Below are 19,557 nucleotides of genomic sequence, written 5' to 3' on the forward strand. Positions count from 1 at the left end.
GCTGCTTGAAAGTTACTGCGAAAGTGTCACGTGTAGTTCAGTTCCATCTCAGCTATTATCTTACATAGCTGTAATTTTATAAGAACTTTCCTAATGAATTAGTCAGAGAACTAAATAGTCAGATATGATTCAGGTTAGTAGAATCCAGGCAACTTCTGCTTTCTATTTGGGGAATATCAGTGTCCGCAGTAATATGAATCAGCTGTGTGGGCTTTGTGACACACATCTGAGAAACTATTTAGTGGTCAAGTCCTCCAGACCTGATGCCTGTATTTATGTGCCTGTTGTTCATCATATCATCATCTCTAAGCAGAAAGGAAATCCCTTGTTAGTCACCAGCAGTGGACATCATGTGGAAAGCCACTTAAAGGTGAAACAACATTACCTGCTTCAGAAAAACTGTAGTTCTTTGAAATTACTTCCAACACATTACATGTGTTTTTATGTACTTAACTGCAGAGTGCTCCTTCTTTGACACCCTGTACTGATGGCAAAATTGTGGGAGAGTTTAGCTTACTCTATTCTATATGTTTCAGTAATGGAAAGTCACAGGAGAGCAGGAGGTATCCAAAGTGTACAAGATGCTGCTGGTCAGCCTAATCTAAAACTACATGTGACATATCTGTTTAGCAGGAGTGTATTCCTGAAGCTGAGCTGAAGGTTCACAGTCAGTGCAGAGTAGGAAACAGGCCCCTTTCTTTATATTGCTGTATATAATATTTTCTAACTTTTGTTTGACCTTTTTATGGGTTTAGTTTGGGTATATAATGTTACGAAGTGTAGTTTCTCTTATTGAAGTTCTTCAATTTACCTGTTGGTCACTGTACCTGTATAATGTCTTGAATGGCTTTTGCTTGGGACATGTTTTGCATGCAAAATGGAAATGTCTTTACAGAATTTGCAGCATGTTTTACAATACAATAGATGTGTGAAGTAATCTTTTATGAATTAATTCATGAACTATCTTATTATTTAGCGTTCTTCATATTCCACACTTTGATGTACTGTGGTAGCTCAGTGAAATTCTCTGACTAAAGTTTAATGCTGCTTGTTACTCAGTCTTTTTAATTACTTCTAACAACAACATTAATCTGTCTATATACATGGTCTACCCTTGTCTGTGTGTTGTACACTCACATTTAGTTTAGTTAATTTGTTTCTTTTATATATATATATATATATAATTCCTTTTTGACTTCACTCTGCAGCTCATGATTGCACATTGCTAAACCTGTACCAGATCTAGAATTTAGCAATAATGATTAGTAGTGCACAAGTTTCCTGAAATTTATATTTTGTTATTCAAAGTGTGGCAAAAATGTGGAATGTTAAAGAATAAAACCACTAGGCATCTTGGCAAAGCTTTAAATATTTTTTTTTTATCACTCATAGCAAATGAGCGTTGTCACGTAGAATAATTTTGGAGGTTGACTTGTCTATTTACATAATTTATTGTTCCTAAAATTTGAGTGCATTGACTCAGTTAAGTCTACAGGGCATTATTTGTCAAACATGATCTCTGTTTTTGTTATGGGCTCAACAGTTTTGGCAGTTGTATATTCAAGTTAGTAAAATGCCTCTTGTGCTACAAAATATTAATATTCCAAGAAACTTTGCCCTTGGTTACAAGTTCTAATAGCCTAGAAACTCAGTTTACAGTCCTGAGCAATTGCTATCTTATTTCTGTGTTACTTTTTTTTGATGCTTCACAGGAACATATTAAAAGGATTAATTTCTCCAATTCATTTGAGAGATATGCACCAAGCTATTATAAAGAATTTGTATTTTGCCTTTCATTCATTGTCAACTTCCACGTCAGATGATCCTTTAGAATTCACTTCTTGGGAAGTGATGATTCTAACATGCTTTATCAAACTGCTTTTTCTCTCCTTGAATTATTAATTTTTATTATTTCCTTATAGGAATGCTGGCTGTAATCCTTGAAACGAAGCCGGTTTATAATGCTCATTTCCTAAGTTTCATTTCCACGTGTAATAGTCTACTTGAATTGCACCATAGCTAATTCTGGAACTTGCTTATCTTGGGGAAAGTATTCTGCCTTGGAGTACTGCAAAGTCATGCAGATAGTGCTCAAGATACTGTTTGCCAATTTCTGATAACTGGAACATTCATACGGGCAGTAACTGCTGGAAGCTGCAGTTAACAATGACTCAGGCAAATTATTTTCCATTTACCTATGGCAAAGGCCTGTTCCTTTAAGAGAAGGGCTGGCTGTGTCAGCTAGCAAGATTGCAGGGCTGTTTGGCAAATTAGTTGTGTTGACGGGGTTAACTAGGTTCTGTCAGCAACCTGGCCCTGCTGGAAGTGAGAGTGGCCTTTCCATATCACTAAGAAGAAGTGAATAAAGAAAGAGCAGGTTTTACTCCTATTCCTCTGTCTCTTATGCCTTCTGGTAGATGGCAAGTATAATGGATACCTTGAGCTCTTTTAAGTCACTGGAAGAGCCTGGTGTTGCAAACAGTCACTCATCTCTTTTGACATTGAAATTGATTCAGATAATCACTATTAATCATAATCTAAACCAGCAACCAAGGGACTTTGGTTTAAAACATCTGTTATGATATTGAAAAGCTTTACTGTGTTTTTGTTCTTTTCTTAAAGACAATTGGATATTTCATTAGTTGTTAATCATAAAAGTGTGTAAATTTACAACTAAAATAGCCTTCATTTAATTGTATATTCTGTATACTATAGGTTTGTATACTAATTGACATGCTCATGTACACTAACATTTAATTGGATTTTTTTAAAAATTAAATTATCTGAAGTATCTCTGTCACAAAGGAGAAAGGTAAGCTAGGTGGCAAAATTTCTAAAACTAAGAATGAGCTAGTTCACTATGAAAAGGAAGTATTATTTGTAATTAATACATCAAATTAATCACTTTTGTTGTATTATCCTTTTAGATTTTAAAAGGAATTAAGTCTCTCACACTTCATTTTCATTTATATGTTGACAGAAGTTTTTTTTCTATTTCAGTTTCCAACTGAATGAACTGGTCTTTGAATTCAAGTAATTGAAACATTAAAACAAAGAAAATATTATTTTAACATCTGCAGAAAAAGCTACTGCTGTCAGGAGCTGGCTTAACATTTCCACAAGCTGCACACCCAAGTGTCCAGCTGATTAATTGCTTTTGACTATCTTTGAAACTTTAATAGCAACAATGTACTACTGAAATATTGTTTGAGTATAGTTTAAAATTGATAGCTTGTGGTAAATGTTATATTAAATATAATTAAAGCTGTAATATCCAATTTTATTTCTCAAGTGAAAATGCATTTTTTTATCAAACTTAGAGTTGGTGGTGAAGAAGGATGAAGAGAAGTTAAACTTGCAGAAGGTGAAGGGCAGTACTTTAGGCTTAATGTTTGAATGACTCTCCTGTGTCAGAACACTGATGATGAATTATGTACAAACCATGCCATGGTTGTACTGACAGCACGTGCATCTGTTTGTCAGACTGAAGACTTTCCCACCTCCACTGAGCTGTTAGCTGCTGCTTTACAGGAGGAAAGGGGCAAGAGTGGTGGCCACTGTTGCCAGTGGTGGTCTGGGAGTGTTAAGGCACAGAGAGCTTCCAGCTGTGCCAGCATCGCAGGTGACTGTGATGAGACACCTGCCTTCCAACTGGGACTGTTTATCTAAGTGCTTTTTCCAAGTACCCCTGTTTTTTGTTTGTCTAGCTCTGCTATCTACGTTCTTGAAGTTTACTTTCAGATTTTTGTAAAAAGTGAGCCAAAGCCAGAGAAAAAGGCTTGCAAACCTATTCAGCCACAGAGTGATGGGCAGGGTAATTTTTTTTTTCCCCAAAGCGTTGCTGATCAATCAATTTTTCATCACAGTTGGTTTGATGACAGTCTTTTCCCATACTGTGACTGTACAATGAACGAAATGTTATGAAATGGTGTTTCAGAGATCTTCTTTGTGAGGCTGGTTTTAACTGATGCTTTCTTTTTCAGCCAATCTGCCTGTACCTACTATTGCTGCAATAGATGGAACAGCCTTAGGTGGTGGCCTAGAACTTGCATTAGCCTGTGATATACGGGTGGCAGGTAGGCCTGAATCCTGTTTTTAGAATATAGAATTATTAGTGTTACAGATGGCTTAACTAATCCATCTGTTGACAACAGTCTTATAAAACTTACTTTCTATTTGACATTGTTTATAACCCATTGTTTTAAAGGACTTAAGCAGAAACCTGTCTAAGTACTTGGTATTGTTTAATTTCAAACATCACTGATAGTTGGATTGGTTTTATTACATGTTTATTTTATTCTTATGACCCTCATTTTATCAGTATTGCCAGAAGGGTTATGTAATTATTTTCATATTTTATTTATTCTTATGAATTTGAAGTGCTCTAGATGGAGATTTCATTTTGTCTAAACAGGGTGCAGGCAAAAAGCAAAAGTTGCTAGTGAGAGTATTATTACACAAGAAATTAAGTTACAAAAGTGACAGCAACACTTGAAAAGGGGCACCGTTAGCTAATAAGCTGTCAGAACTGTAAAGCCAATTGATGGAAAGTAAATGGAAACTTTGTCCTGAACTGTTACCAGAAATTCGGGGTCTATTTGACCTTACAGAATATTCTGTCACCTCAAGAATTCAAATAATCAGATAAGAATTCTACCCCATTTTAAGACGTTAAGTAATAGCAGCTTCTTTCTTTTAGTATTTTACATTTGGAAGCAAGTCTCTGTAATTGCTTACTTTGCTATCTGAAAACTAATAAGGTACAGAACTTGCCTTGATGGAAGTAGTTGGATCTTTTACTAATGGCAGATCAGTTGAATCTATTTGAAGATTTTTATAAACAAATGCTTTTTAAAGTGATTTATTGTTCTTTTTCAAGGAAATGTAATAAATTAACAAACTTGTAGGTCATATATAATATTACGTATTTTCCGTAGATTTTTTGTCTCCTATGGTTATGGTAAGAACTCCTTCACATTCTGTTTTTTAGCCTCTTCTGCTAAAATGGGCCTAGTTGAAACGAAGTTGGCAATCATTCCAGGTGCAGGTATGAGTGTTTTGCTTTTACTGCCGTGGATAACTAAATAACACATGATCTTAGTATTTTGAATTGCTGTTTATGAGTTTCTGGTTATTTTTATATTTCTATTAAGGATCATAGCATGTTTTCCAGCTTAGTGCTGGTATTATTTAAAAAAAATAATTTTTTGGTTTCAGGGAGGAGCACTTGCATATTATGTTTTTAAACAAAGTCTTCAGTAACTAAGTCAATATTGAGTGATTCTGTAAATGACAGGTGATTCTGTAAATTCTGTGAAAGGTCAGGTGAGAAAAAACCTGTCAGTGTACGAAAGCAGTGATTTAAAATATGATCCACTTTTACATAACATTTGGTACTTTAAAATTCGAATTCTGTTTTCATGCTGATTTTAAATTGGTTGTAGAGAAATGAAAGTATAGCTGTGAATAAATGTGATAGTATAGCTGTGAAATTTTTGGAGTCAAAGACCTCTTTTTTATTTGGAAGACCAGTTGACTGGCTTTTCCTGGACTCAGGGTGAATGCAAGTTGTGTAATGAATAACGTTCAGAGAGGTCTGTGTGTTACAAAACCTTTTGGTTTTATTTTGTGTATAAATCGTTTTACTTGAATTAAGATATTTGCTGGTCTGGGAAAAGGACAATAATTTAGAAAAAAGTGCATTCCTTTGACTTTTGGCCTTAATTTCTGGAAGCTCTAGGGAACTCTGTTTTGTTTCTTTACTCCTGTTTTCTTTCTAATGGGTCGAACCTATTCCGAAAGCAGTATATCCAGTTCTAACAGATACCGTTGCAGGTTGTGTGGAAAGAACTGTAAAAACACCCCCCTAATGGGAGCACTGGTATGACCTTTGTGTATAAAACTATCCCATCCTCTGACTAGTCTGGACAATTATTGTACAATTTCAGATGCTGTATTATTATGGTTATTGTTGAGATGTGATTTCAGTCAATGCTTTCTGTGTTCTGAGCTACATTATACATAAAGAAAACAGAGTTGTGCTTGAAGGCTGGTCTCTTTTTAGCAGTGGATAAAGATAATAATGCAGATGATTTTAAAGATATATTTCCTTTTAGTGGTGTTGTCTTGAAGTAACATGCCTTGACAATAAGTCCCACTGAAGAAAAAAACAGGAGTTTATGTTGCTTATGTTGAAAATTTTTCCTCTTTGTCCTTCGACTCCATCTTCTAAGAACAGCAGGACAGTATTGGAGACATTTGCTCCAATTCAAGAAGGTCAGGTCAAATTTCTCAGTATACGGAGAAAAAGCTGAAAACTATTCAACTTTTGTAGGTTATCTTGTTTCCCTGTCTTCAGTTAATTATAAATGTTTCAAACTTCTATGCTCTTACCTTAAAATGCTAGGTAACTGACTCACTGTTAGTTTCATTCAGAATATTTTACTGCTATTCAAAGACTAAGGTCTGAAAAATCTTTCTTTTTTTTTTTTTTTCTCATCCTAAAATAATGATTCTGGCATATGTCTTCAGCTCCTTGAAAATGTGACAGATTTCACCATGTTACATTGCCTTTTAAACTTAAAACATTTTGGAGTATGTTCAAAGATGAATTTTTTTCCATATTCATATCAGCCTTTCTTACGACTATTTTTGCCGACTGCATTCGAGCTTATCACAACCTTTTCCTGTTCAGCCTGTCCTTGCACCAGTCCTGTTCTGTTGAGCAATCCCAATGGTTCATCCCTTTTAAATCTCGTCATCTGAAGAGTAACTGATCATGCTTTTTGTCATGATCAGTGAAGACTGAGTGAAGGAATATTTTGCATATCTCATTTAGGTAGAGAAGCCAGATGTGCACACTTGAACCACAGGTTTCATGGGTTAATGGAATGTTTTCTTACAGTGAGTGTTTTCTTACATGTTTACTTCAGGCTGCTCTGAGCCAAAACAACTGGGAAGTGGAGCTGAAAAGTGAGCTGGAGCCATTAAGAGGTTTTTGCTGCCATGTAGCACACCTGAAACCTTCTGACAAACTGTGTTGCTTCTTTGAACTGGGTCCCTATGCTATAGTAAACTACTGGTTTATTCTGTTCTGTGAGCTGCCAGGAGTATGTGATAGATGTAAAAATTTTAACTTGGGTGATAATTAATGTGGGTATTTGAAGCTATATGCAAAACTTATTTATTTGGGGGAGGTCTGCTTTTTAAAGCCCTACAGAAATACAATTGAAAAGCTGTGTTAGAAGAATGTTACTAGAATAGTATTAAAATACAGATTCAGGACATATCAGCTGAACATATTTTGGACCTTGTTGTACGTTATGTTTTATTCCATCCGATTGTGAAATGTGGTCATCAGAAGACTGAGTGAGGTGCTGTCTAGTGACCAACCAGTTGTAACACAAATGACTTCACTTTGAATATTGTGTGCAGTTTTGGTCACCACAATATAGGAATGTTATTAGGCTATTACAGAGTGTCCAAAGGAGGGCAACAAAAATGGTGAGGGGCCTTGAGGGGAAGGTATGTGAGGAGCGGCTGAGGGCACTTGGTCTGTTCAGCTGGAGAAGAGGAGACTGAGGGGAGACCTCACTGCAGTTACAACTTCCTTGGGAGGGGAAGAGGAGGGACAGGCACTGATCTCTGCTCTGTGGTGACCAGAGACATGACCTGAGGGAATGGCCTGAAACTGTGTCAGGGGAGGTTTAGGTTGGATATTAGAAAAAGGTTCTTCCCCCAGAGGGTGGTTGGGCACTAAACAGGCTCCCCAGGGCAGTGGGCACAGCACCAAGCCTGACAGAGTTCAGGAAATGCTTGGACAACACTCCTGGGCACATGGTGTGACTCTTGGGGATGGTCCTGTGCAGGGGTAAGGGTTGGACTCAATGATCCTTGTGGGTCCCTTCCAACTCAGCATATTCTGTGATTCTGTGAAATATCCCAGGTGCAGGAAATTTTGCTTTTGAATAAGCACAGAAGTACTGCAACCTTCTAAAGGATAAGTTTGAGTGGTGGTTGGCTGAATTGCAGTGAACCAAAATGAATCATTCCTCCTAAGTCTGCTGAGGGTCTCAACCAAGCAGACATTTATAGAGCATGCTGTATTGCTGATACTGTATTGGTGAGCAGGTTGGATCTCCTTGGAAAATTCATCCATAGCAGACAGCATACATACAATAGTTCACAGGCCAGCTGTTCAGGTTGTGAGGGAGCAGGATTATTCTTATGCCTTCGGATATTTAAATCCAGTTCTCTCCACTATGGAAAAAAGCTTAACTGCTAGAATGTGAACTAGAGAAAGTAGAAAACCTTTCTCTTTTTTCTCTTCAGTACATCCCACTGTCTAATAAGGAAGTCAAGATTCAGAGAACTAGTGGAAGTGTGTAACAGAGAGAAAATTGCTTGGTAACTTGATGGTGGAAAATGAATATTGATGATTTTTGTTTTCTTAAGAAAGTCTGCCAGACACTATCTCCTTTTTTTATCGAGTTCCAGCAAAGCTTTCTGTCCAGCCAGGCTGGTCTTCTTTCCCATTGATTCTTCTTTTGGCACATGGGGACAGCCTGCTTCCTGTGCCTTTAGGATCTTCTTGAAGAATGTCCAGCCTTACTGAAAACCTTTGCCATTCAGGACTGCCTCCGAAGGGACTCTGTCAACTAGTCTCCTGAACGGGCCAAAGACTTTGGGAAGTCTGAGGTGGCATTTCCGCCGACCCACTTCCTTACTGCCCTGAGAACTGAAAACTATCATTTCACGATCACCTGTGCCCCAGATGGCCTCTGACCCTCACATCATCCTTCTCTCTTCCCAAACAGCAGTGAGGCACATTGCCTCTTCGTTTATGTACCAACTGTGTCAGAAAATTATCTTCCACATAGTCCAGGAACATCTTAGACTGTTTCTTCTCTGCTGTATTGTACTTGAGAGTGTGTATTTGTCTGTTCATCCCCTCCCTTCCTCAGTTTTCTTGCCTGTGAACTTGGTGCCTTTTAGCCCGTTGTGGTCTAATTTGTGGTTTAGAGGCTGCAAAAAAAAGACAGTCCCTAGAATTCTATTACAAGTAGGTGGCCAGATGAAGGGAAAATTTTATTGTCCTCAGATGAAAAAGTTTCAGCATGAACTAACCTATTCTTGGGCATGAAAGAAAGAGCACAGGAGGGAGGTGCCATGCATGTCTTAGCTGTGGATAATGTTTCAATCAGAATACTCATCTCACTGGATAGCAATGAGTTTGTATGAGACAGGATTTCATGAGAAACCAGACTTCATTAGCTTTGCATTTTAAGGCAGTGCTTGTTATCTGTCAGAGTAACTTGTCTCGAACCTGTTCATCTCTAAAAGAAGTTATAATTTTTTCATCTCTTAGTCAAAAAGCTGATTAAACAAGTTATTTTCTGTATAATTCTGTGTCTGTATGGAACTCAGTGTAGGAAGAGTCTTTTTTACACACACACAAAAAAGTATTCCTTCTCTTTGTTGTTATTTCCCAAACTGAAGTAAAAAGAAAGCAAACATCTGTCATTAATTGAATATAGTTTCTGATGTCTCTCAACTTGCAAAGGAAGTGTTTCTCAGTGACAAGTTTCTCCTTAGCCAAAAATTGTCTTTTGGAGCATTAGTTTGTTGAAGTCCTTTGTTTTTCTGCTTTGTAAGTTTTTAAAACTGTCTCTGTCCATAATGTATTTCTGTTTTTTTATCTCTGGATTTTCACAATGGATATCATACTAAGTCTGCAATTGATAGATGATACCTTGCTGGCAGATCTGCTTTTATTTGTTTGTATCTTGTTTATGTACCATTCAGTAATGGATCTGTGGTGAGGAGACAAAAATGCTTGTAAACGATATACATAAACTTTCTACTCTGTTAACAGAGTGAGAGATATTAGTTGGACAGGGGAAAGTATTCTGTGATAACAAGAAGTGGGAAAGACAGGTATATATGTAAAAAATAATTTGTGTTTCCTTTATGCAGTTTATTTCTGTGAAAGTGTCACCTGTAAGGTAAAGGTAGTGGTATAAATCCACAGTTATGTTTTCACCAAAAAAAAAAAACCAAACCAGAATAAAATAATAAAACTTCACTGAAATTAATACACTTGTGTCAGCAGATAAGTTGACCCTGCTGGATAAAAACTGTAGCTACTGGCCTGCATTTGTATAGCTGTCACTGGTTTTTTCTATTTGTTTTGTTTATGAAAGCATTTTGATTTGCAAGGTTTAGTTCAGTTCATCATCATTTTGCCTTTGTTCTTCTATGCTCCTCACAAAAATCCAACTACTTAATTACCAAACTGTGTTCCACTCTTTATTATTAAAATAAAAACCCAGCACACAATCCCTGGGATCATGTTTTCCTTGATAATGTTCGGTTTAAAAGCATTTTTTATGAAGAAGACTTAAAAAAAAAAAAAAAGGGAAAGAAACAAAAACCAACTCTGTTAACACTCCAAGAAATAAGCTATATCTTCTTTCTGCATCTTAAAGTTGCTTTGAAGCCTTTTTTCCAAAGGTGAAACTGAAGCTTCATGCCATAACAACCTGGACTGATTTTGTCATTAAAATGTAGAACAAGGGAGAGATGGAATGAAAGCATTTCTGTGTTCTTCTCTTTCCACTTTGGTAACAGTATTGTTTTGACTGTTTTTCTAAACTTTAACTTGCATTTGGGGAAATTATAGTACATGTGGATTATAAGATTATAAACTCCAATGGAAGAATACTGAAATATTAGTTTTCTTTGCACAGGAAGAAAATAAGTGTAAAAATGAAATCTAGATTTACGTAATCATAGTGTATTTTCCTTATCTCTGAAAGTATTAATTCTTGGCTTTAAAAACAACCTTATGGTCTCTGTTGCAGTATTTATTTTAGAGTTGAAAAAAATCCTCTGTTTTGGATGATAAAGATGTCAAGGGAATTCCCAGACGTGAAAAACACAGAATGTGATCTTGCTAACAGCAGTCATTGTCCAATTCGGGCAAGTGTAAAGGTTATATTGAATGTCAGACATTTCAAGTTGAAATCTGATGCACATTACAATAGATTGATAGGATATTCTTTAGATTTCTATACTTCAGTTTCAAGAGGAATAGGAATAATTGCATTTGACAAATACTGAAAAAATTCCAGTGTCACTGTTTGTGGTAGTGTCTGAGGTAGGACTTAAAGGCTTCTCTATATTTAGTGAAGTTTTTCTGCATGTAGGTGCTACATGACAGTACATCATTACAGAGATACTTAGAAAAATCTGATTATTTTGTATAACCTTATATATCTTACTCGGGTAATCCTGTACCTGTCTGGTCCATCTTTATTCCTACCCTCACTAGCCTATTCTTTTCTTCTCTACTTTTTTCATATGGTCTCCTGAGTTCTTACATAGGCTGCTTTTTTCTTGCATTAGATAAGGACACCAATGTAAGAGTCTTACATTTTTAAAGTTCAGCTCTTAGTTCTGTGACAACTGACTGACTGATTGGGAAAAAAAACCCCAAAGGGAAACAGTAAACTTTGAGTTTGTTTCTTTTTTGTTTCAGTTAGTCCATAAAGTCTCTTTCGACTTCTATTACTTCTTCTGTTTCCTTATGTCAGGCTTTTGTCAGAGTTTTAGTATTGTAAAGTTCACAAATTAAATACTAGTACAAGACAAGCTTCTGAATCAACATCTTCAGCATCTCATCAGTACTGTGCTTAAAAATCTGTTTGCTGTGGAAAAACCAAGCATATGCATTTTCTTCTTCTTTTTGACTTAAAATTAAGAAAAACTTTTAATTTTTCTTTTTTTACTGTGGTCTAACAGTGACTGTTGAGCATTTAATAATCCTATTAAGATTTGATACAGTAAACCCCCTGAATTAGTTCTCCAAGAATGTTTATCTGTTTTTCTTCAGTCATCTGAGGTCTAGATAGCTCTAGTTGCATTTTCATATTTTTTAATGTTTATTTTATGAGTTGTGTTAAATAAATGTCCTGAAATAAGACATTGCTAATAGCATAGAAAACAGATGTCTTAACATCCACTTTTTCCTCAAAGCAATTAAACACAATATATAGAATGTTTCTAGAGGAGGGTGAATTGGTTCTGCTTCTGTAAGTTAAGGAGAATTGTGGTTCTTACAGTTTCCCTTTCTTAAATAAGAATTAACTGATTTTCATCAAGTGACTCATTTTCCCCCAGGCTTTGTGATCAGTTGTAGTGGCAATGATGTTGAGGCAAAACTGCAAAATGTCTTGCAATACTAACACTGCAAAAGCTCCGTACATAAACCTAATGTTTTGCAAATTTCATATACAAAATTATTTCATCTCTTTAAATAGAATATTTTACAAGTAGTAGCAACATTCAGCATAAGGGGAGATGCTGGAACTGTGTCATCAGAACTGCCCCCGGTTTCTGCATGAAGCAGGTATCTCCAATACTTACCTTTACAGATTGAACCTCAGAACAATCTGTGCTTTTCCCTTTGCATTTTAGTCGTAGAACACTTTCCAAATCCATATTAAAAACACAGCTAGTACTTCCTACAGAAAAAGGAGGTATCCAAGGCTGTTGTGAGTGTCCCAAGTGACTGCAATTGTATAGAGAGATATTTGAAATGTCAAGTTCAGTGTAAGAAATTGACCACTTCTGACATTCTAGTTTATTCTGCTAGCAGAGATGGCAGAACATCTCTTCCTGACCTAAATTTGGAGATGTTCTGTTGGTAAATCAGAATGAACAGCCAAATGTTTGAGAAAGTTCAATATCATAAGTGTCAGCGCTGCATCTCCAATGTCCTGTGTCTAGTTAGTCCCCTGATGCTGCAGAGGAGGGAAGAAGTAAAACAAGGACAAAAGAGAGCCCCAGAAGCCAAGCTGAGCATTAGAGGAAGTGTAAGAGCACTTGATCTTGGAAAGCAAAGCATAGAAGTTCTGAGATTAGTAAAATACACCAATGGAGAAAGCAAACCGTAGCAACAACCAATGGTTGAATGTTCTTTGGACCTTTGTCATGTCTTGAGGGAATAAAAACATTGCTCTTTATATCAAGACTGATTTTTTGAATACTGTTTTTATTAAAATTCATTCTTACAACCTGAGATGTTGTCAGTTCCTTTCCTCATTATAGGTATATGAGAGTGCTTTCATGAGTTTGAAAATTGTTTTGTGAGATTGATAGATTGCTCATTTTTGAATGACAGCCAGAAAAATGAAAAGAATGCAACAAATGATTTGTTTTTCTCTATCCTCCTAAAATAATGCAGATTTAAGTCCTGTTCAGGTGCTATTTCAGTGAACATGGGTATCACATTTGTATCTTTTCGGACCATTTCTGTGTTGTTGGTAACTAAGGAGTGAAGGTATAAAAAGAAAGCAAACAGAAACTTTTTGGAGCTTTTGCAGCTTGATTTTTCTTACTACATATATAGAATAGTATGACACCAAATAAAATTATGGTTTAGGCAGTCTGTAACAACATCCATGGAATTCACAGTAGGTTTCATAGCATAGGTGCAAAGGAGGTTATATTCACTCAAGTGAAGAGGGCATGGAGAGAATAAAGTAAACAAATAAAAGAATGATCTAAAACACTGCTAGGTAAGGAACCCTTTATTTTTTTCAAAGCCAGTTAAAAAGATAAAAGAATCTCTACACACACTTACCTGATCAGGTGAATGAGTTTTGTATTCACTGGTAAGGATCAGTCATGAATGCCTTTGATGATGTGATTTCCCCCTTGCACAGTTTGGAACTAGTTTTAAAAGTTGTACAAAGCCTGATGTACTTTGTACAAGACCACCTTTGTGATCCCCAAATGTGTCCTGAAAACAGGATCTGGTGTCCATCTTAGGCTCTGTTGTTCACTGAAAATCCTAATAAAAACTTCTAATTGCACACTTTCGTGTGAAGTTTTTGTATTATTTTCTTTCCGTATCTCATTACTAAGCTTATGTGGGAACAAAAAGAAGACTGAGTAAAAATAGCTGATGTTTCTGGGGAAAAGTGGGACATGACGAAAATAAAAATTTGCAGCATATGGAAAATACAATTGCATTAAATTTTCTTTTAAAAATTGGCTTACTGAAGGTTGTTTGGTTTTCTTGTTTGGTTGGTTGGTTTTGGTTTTGCTTTTTTTTAATTCAAAAGAACTGCATTTTGGAAAAATAAAAGCTGCATTTTAGACAAATTAAACTTAATATCTACTGACTTGTCTTAACCTCTCCTGTTGGACGTTGGCTAAAACAAAAATACTGAGCTTCAGAGTTCTAGGCTCAGCTTCTTCCGCAGTCAGCATCTCTGAATTTTATTGTTCGCTAACTTTTCTGATTACCTTTCCATGTTTGTCTATTATAGAGACTCATTGCTGCTTCAGCTCATTGTCAGAGATTAAATATTGTCTCAATAATTTCCTTTTTTTCCTGTAGCTTCACTTATGCACTCCATTTGACAAACTAATGAAGCTTTTTCTGTATTCTTCCTATCTACAGTAGCACAAGTGGTAAGGAGAAAGAACTGCTTAGGAGTTTTAGGAAACACAGAGAAAATAAGCAGGTGAAGTAGAGAAAATTATTAACCTTAAAGAGTCAATGATGAATGAAGATTAAAATGCATAAGTCAGTCAGTCTGTGTTGGGAACTTGTTTTCTAATTCCTTGAGATGACGAGGGAAAAATCTAATTTTATCTGTCAGTGACAGAATCAAGCAGAAATATGTCATTACCAAACTCTCAGTATGTGTGCATGAGAAACGTTCCAGGGCAATTGAATACACCAAAATAAAAGGAGTAAAGAAGATTATTCATACAGTCTAGGCAATTTTGGAAGTCTTAGTTGCTGTCCTGTCTCTGTACATTGACAGCTCAAGAAACATAGACTCCTTATTTTAGTTCTTGGTTTGTCACTAAATGAGATGTGTAAAAAGGGTGATGAAAATACTCCTTGTAGTGTTAAGAAGCTTGTTAATCTGCACAGTGATAGACACAATTTAGTACAAGATGGTGAAGATGAGACATTGGATGCAAACTTTATGTAGCTGATCATATTACACATCACTTAGTAGTTCCCAATAGTTCTGTAGAAGTGATGACCAAATGTGTTTTTCAGTTATGAGTTAAAAAGTATGTTTGGGAGACCTGCATGATTCTCACAGGTGAGGTAAGCGACATCCATACGTGAGAATCAAACAGCCCATAAGCCACCCTTTAAGTTTAAAGTGACTCAGCTTCTGTGATGTGTCTCCCATCCCTGCCCTTTGTGAAGTCTGCAGTTGACAGCATGTAGTTATGATACTGCCACAGCCTGTACAAGTACTTGGGGTGGAGCCTACAAAGAGATTGAGCATAGAAGCAAAGACAGAATGTGTAGGAGATAAAAAGGAGAAAAAAAAATGCATGCTGATCAGGAGGTTACTGGCAGAGAAACAAGACAGGTTGGAGATGCAAATATGAGGACTTAATAAGTTTTAATAACTGAGGAGAAAGAAGTAAGATGCTGAAATTTTCCTGTTGATTCTCTTGAAGGAATTATTTATTAAGATTAAAATAATTAGTATGGGTTTTAGAAACATAACCATGCAGCTAGCTTTTTAGTCTGTTCAGTTTTTTTCCCCAGATACTCCCACAGCATTTTTGAAATTTTAAATGATGAGTATGTCCTTCCAAAACTTAGTCACAGGTCTCCATGTCATTATTTGCTCAAAATTTCCATTGACATCATCAGCGTTTGCCACAGTAAAGCCTACAAAATCTATGATCATCCTCTGGTACTTTTTTTTTTTCCGGTAGTTGTGAATCCAGAGGGAATCTGGAGGATAAAAGAAACCCCAAAATTTTGAGGTGATTAAATAAGCCATTGTGCAAGTGACCCTCAACTGTTCACAGCACACAGGGAAGAGTTGTGGTTTTGTCATCGGCAAGGGTTAGTAAAGACTTGTGTAAGCAGGGATTGCTGGGTGAAACTAATTGCGTTGCACTACTTATGTCATGTTCTAGTCTGACTTATGAAAGAATGTTCTGGGATTTTTACGGGTGCTGTAATAGTTTTCTTATAGTATTTCAATTTGCCTTCTGCACTTTGCTGGATTAATGAATGGAAAGCAATTCACAGAAGGCAACAGGCTTTGGAAAGATGAAAAGAAGACGAAATGTCTTCTGCTGTGTGTTGTTATTAAAATTCCCCTCTTCAAAATCTCTTCATCTCAATATAGATGTTTCTGGGGGAGAAGGACTGGGAGTGGGGATCTGGTGGACCAGCTGGAGTGTATAAATGGGGGCTAGTATAGACGCAACAATACTTGCTAAGTTCCTAAAAATTATGTCGACAGCTGTTGAGCTCATCCATACTCAGTGTGTTTTTTGAAGAGAAGCCAAGGAATTTTTAATCAAGGAAGATTACTGAGCAGATTACTGTGTGCTTAAAAATAGACTTACTTATATTAGTAAAACTCTTTGTTTAAGCCTGAAGTGTTACATTTTTCACTGAAAATGCAAGTGCTGTTTTGATTTTAAACAGTTTTAAATTATTATGAATGAAATGGAAAGAGATAATGGGATGGAAAGAAGATAATGTTTATTCGGTCTAATTGGAATTTTGTATAGGAATGTCAGTATGAGTAATTGAAGTGCATTTTAACTTTAAAATGTAATGTATGTCAGACTGGCATTTTGGGGGGGAGGGCAAGGTTTTTGGTGATCTGTTAGGTTGGAAAACGTCTGATTTAAAGAAAATTCTTTATGGAATGCTTTTGTGTGAAGTTATTTTGGTAATCTGCTCTCATAGGACCAATTGCTAGTCTTTTCCCACACTAATGAAACTAGGTCACTAGTTTTTGGCACTCATCCAAGTTGTGAGATTTATTTGGTGTTCAAGCACACTGTCTAGAAATAGTGATGCAATGTCAGCAAGGCCACTTTTCATTTCATGAACATAATTTTCAGTGCCCTGGAATTAATTTATTCACTGACCTGTTAATAACTGCAATCTGTCACTGGCTTAACAGAGGCTGAGGAAGTATCTGGAAATAGTCATGGTCACCCTACCAGGTGATTAGTTATAGGATATCTGTTCAATGCAACATTTTTTGGTTTTAATCATGTAGAAGAGTCTGACTGTTAATGAAAACAAAGCAACAACTTAATCAAAAGGAAAATACTGGTAATAAGTAACTATTGGACAGAGATAACTGATTGAAGTGGTGGTTTTACACCACATTATACAGTACTACACCTGACAACCATGCTGGTTACCTTTGAAACAGTACAGAAATTCAACATGTGTAGATGATGCATAATTGTTTGAAAAAACACATTATGATATTGCTGTCATGCTTACTAAATAAAGGAAGATTAGTAATTTGAATTTACTGGTGTTTCAGTTTTATTCTCGTCCCCACCCTTCACAGTGTTTCTGTTGAAATTAGAATTGTCTTTTGCCACAGGCATGGCAGGCAGTCACTCGTAGGTTGTCCTCGATATGAAAATAGCTGTTAGCTCTTTTCTACTTTGCATGGGCCAGAGCCCTGGAAAGTCAAGCTTGCTGCTGCCATTGAGGGAAGAGGGTTCAGTGATCATAAAACAGTTGTTACTGTGCAGTGACACAGCTGGCTGTTCAGCAATGCTGCTGGTATCTTCAGTTTTTCTATTTTTGCAGTAGAGAATCATTAAACATAGCTCTAAAGGGATACCCCTCTGTGTCTGCATCCTAGCTCTGAGCCTTTTGCCTTACTTTTGATCTGAATATTTCTCCTGTTCCTCATTTAGTATTCCCCATGGTACAAGCTGCACAGCATCCTGGCCCTTAATCCACTATCTTGAAAAATTAAATTTTGCCTATAGCAATAAGCTGGCTCTGATTAAAGTATCAGGCATCATCACTGCATGTAGTAAACCCTACTCTTGGGTATATATGAGGAAAGGATTTTCTAGACTTGTACAAAACTGATCTTTGGTCACTGATTAAAGCTTAATAATGAAGAGGGGGTGGAGGTTGTTGTTGTTTGTTGGTTTTGAGGTATTTTGGGGTCTAATTTAAGACAGCTCAGGAGCTTCATGTAATATTAGAGATATTAAAATTTCTGATGGAACTTTCAGCAGAACTGTATAGATCAACAATAGCTGATCTGCTGTCATTGCCTTTGCAATCACAGATGGAATTGCTACTTTTTTGGTCTCAGTCTTCATGATCAGTAGTGTTTTTCTCAAAGTGTTTGGTTTCAGACAACTTGTGGCCTGAACTTCTGTGGCTGAGCAATGATAGTTGAAAACATGTCCCTTCTTCATAGTGCCTTGGAAAGTTGGTGTAAGTGAATGGCAGCTTTTATTTCTAATCTGGTTTTCTGTTAGTCTTGCTTAAATGTCTAGCAGCATTTGAGGGTGGAAAACACTGAAATCTTTTTTAAGTGGATGTTGAAACAGAGTATCTTTAAATCTTCCAACTTTATGCAGTGTAGCTGAACCCTTCAGAGGAGGGCCGAACACTTGTTTTTTTGGATGAATTGCATGTCCCTAGAGGTATCATCCTACACCTCTTTAGTGCTAGAAGAGAATTTATGAAATACAATGTGAAGGTTAGTTGTTTTTTTTTTTTTTTCTCTAATAAGAAATGCATTTTTTTAATTGAAGAAGGACAAAATAGGACAAAAAATAGCAGCTTTCTCATTGACTCTCGCTAAAACCAGTATTTTCAATGGAGACTTTGCATACAAAGGGCTGTAGCTACTGCATACTCCTCTGTTTTGTGCTATTTATCTTATCAGAGTACTAACTATATCATTCCCCTTCATGAAACAAGGAAAGGTCTGGCTGTTTTGCATAATATCCAGTCTTTCAGTGTATGGAATGCTAGCAAATTCTGATGACTTGGCCTAATTCATCTTTTGATGTCTCCTTTGTTTTCAGATTCTTTCAAGTGACACAGTAAATTAAGTGTTCTCTATTCACTGCATCTGCTGACTGTCTCCCAAAGTCTTTGTCATAAAAAAGAGAGTAAAACCAAAGTAAATTATCAGTGAGTCATTTTCTAATGTGATAAAACATAAAACCAAAACTGGGGGTGAACAATGTAAAACAACATTCTGATCTAGTAAATCACATAGAAGCCGGACGTATTTACTTGGTTTTTCATGCCATTTTCAAACCAAATGAAAATTATTTGGATTCATGTTGCAGTGTTTCAGACACGTGAGTGTTTTTGTTTAAAACATATTATTGAAGTAAATCTTTGTTGTGTTCATTTTTCAATTACTTTTAGGGATATTCCATTGATCGTTTATGATGTTCTTATACTATTATATTATTAGTGCATAGTGTGATCATGAGTCAGGTTATTGTTTTGGGGCATGAGGTTGTCCCACTTTTGTGTTTCAGCATGACATTAGGAAATGTGTTAATGTTTGGTGACTTTCTAAACTTATAGTATTTTTGGAACATTGAAACTGGGCTGTTTGGAAAATCCCTCAGCCTGAATGACGAGTTCACCTGTATTGTAAGATGCATAAAATAGAGCAGTTTAATCATCTAAAAGTTCATGTGAATGTTGTTCTTGAAAATGTCAGTGTACAAGGCTTCACTGTTTTTGGT

General features: G+C 36.2%; 1 protein-coding gene across 2 annotated transcripts in view; it reads left to right on the top strand.

Annotated features, from left to right (window-relative positions):
* AUH (AU RNA binding methylglutaconyl-CoA hydratase) overlaps positions 1–19,557 on the top strand; it is a 112,765-nt gene that overhangs the window by 48,703 nt on the left and 44,505 nt on the right. For both annotated transcript variants that reach the window (XM_064642814.1, XM_064642815.1), the window contains 2 exons: positions 3,984–4,076; positions 4,991–5,047. In XM_064642814.1, coding sequence (XP_064498884.1) covers positions 3,984–4,076; positions 4,991–5,047 — 150 coding nt within the window. The remainder of the gene's footprint in view (positions 1–3,983; positions 4,077–4,990; positions 5,048–19,557) is intronic.

This window comes from Pseudopipra pipra, chromosome Z (genome assembly GCF_036250125.1).
Source record: "Pseudopipra pipra isolate bDixPip1 chromosome Z, bDixPip1.hap1, whole genome shotgun sequence".
In the NCBI taxonomy this organism is placed as follows: domain Eukaryota; kingdom Metazoa; phylum Chordata; class Aves; order Passeriformes; family Pipridae; genus Pseudopipra; species Pseudopipra pipra.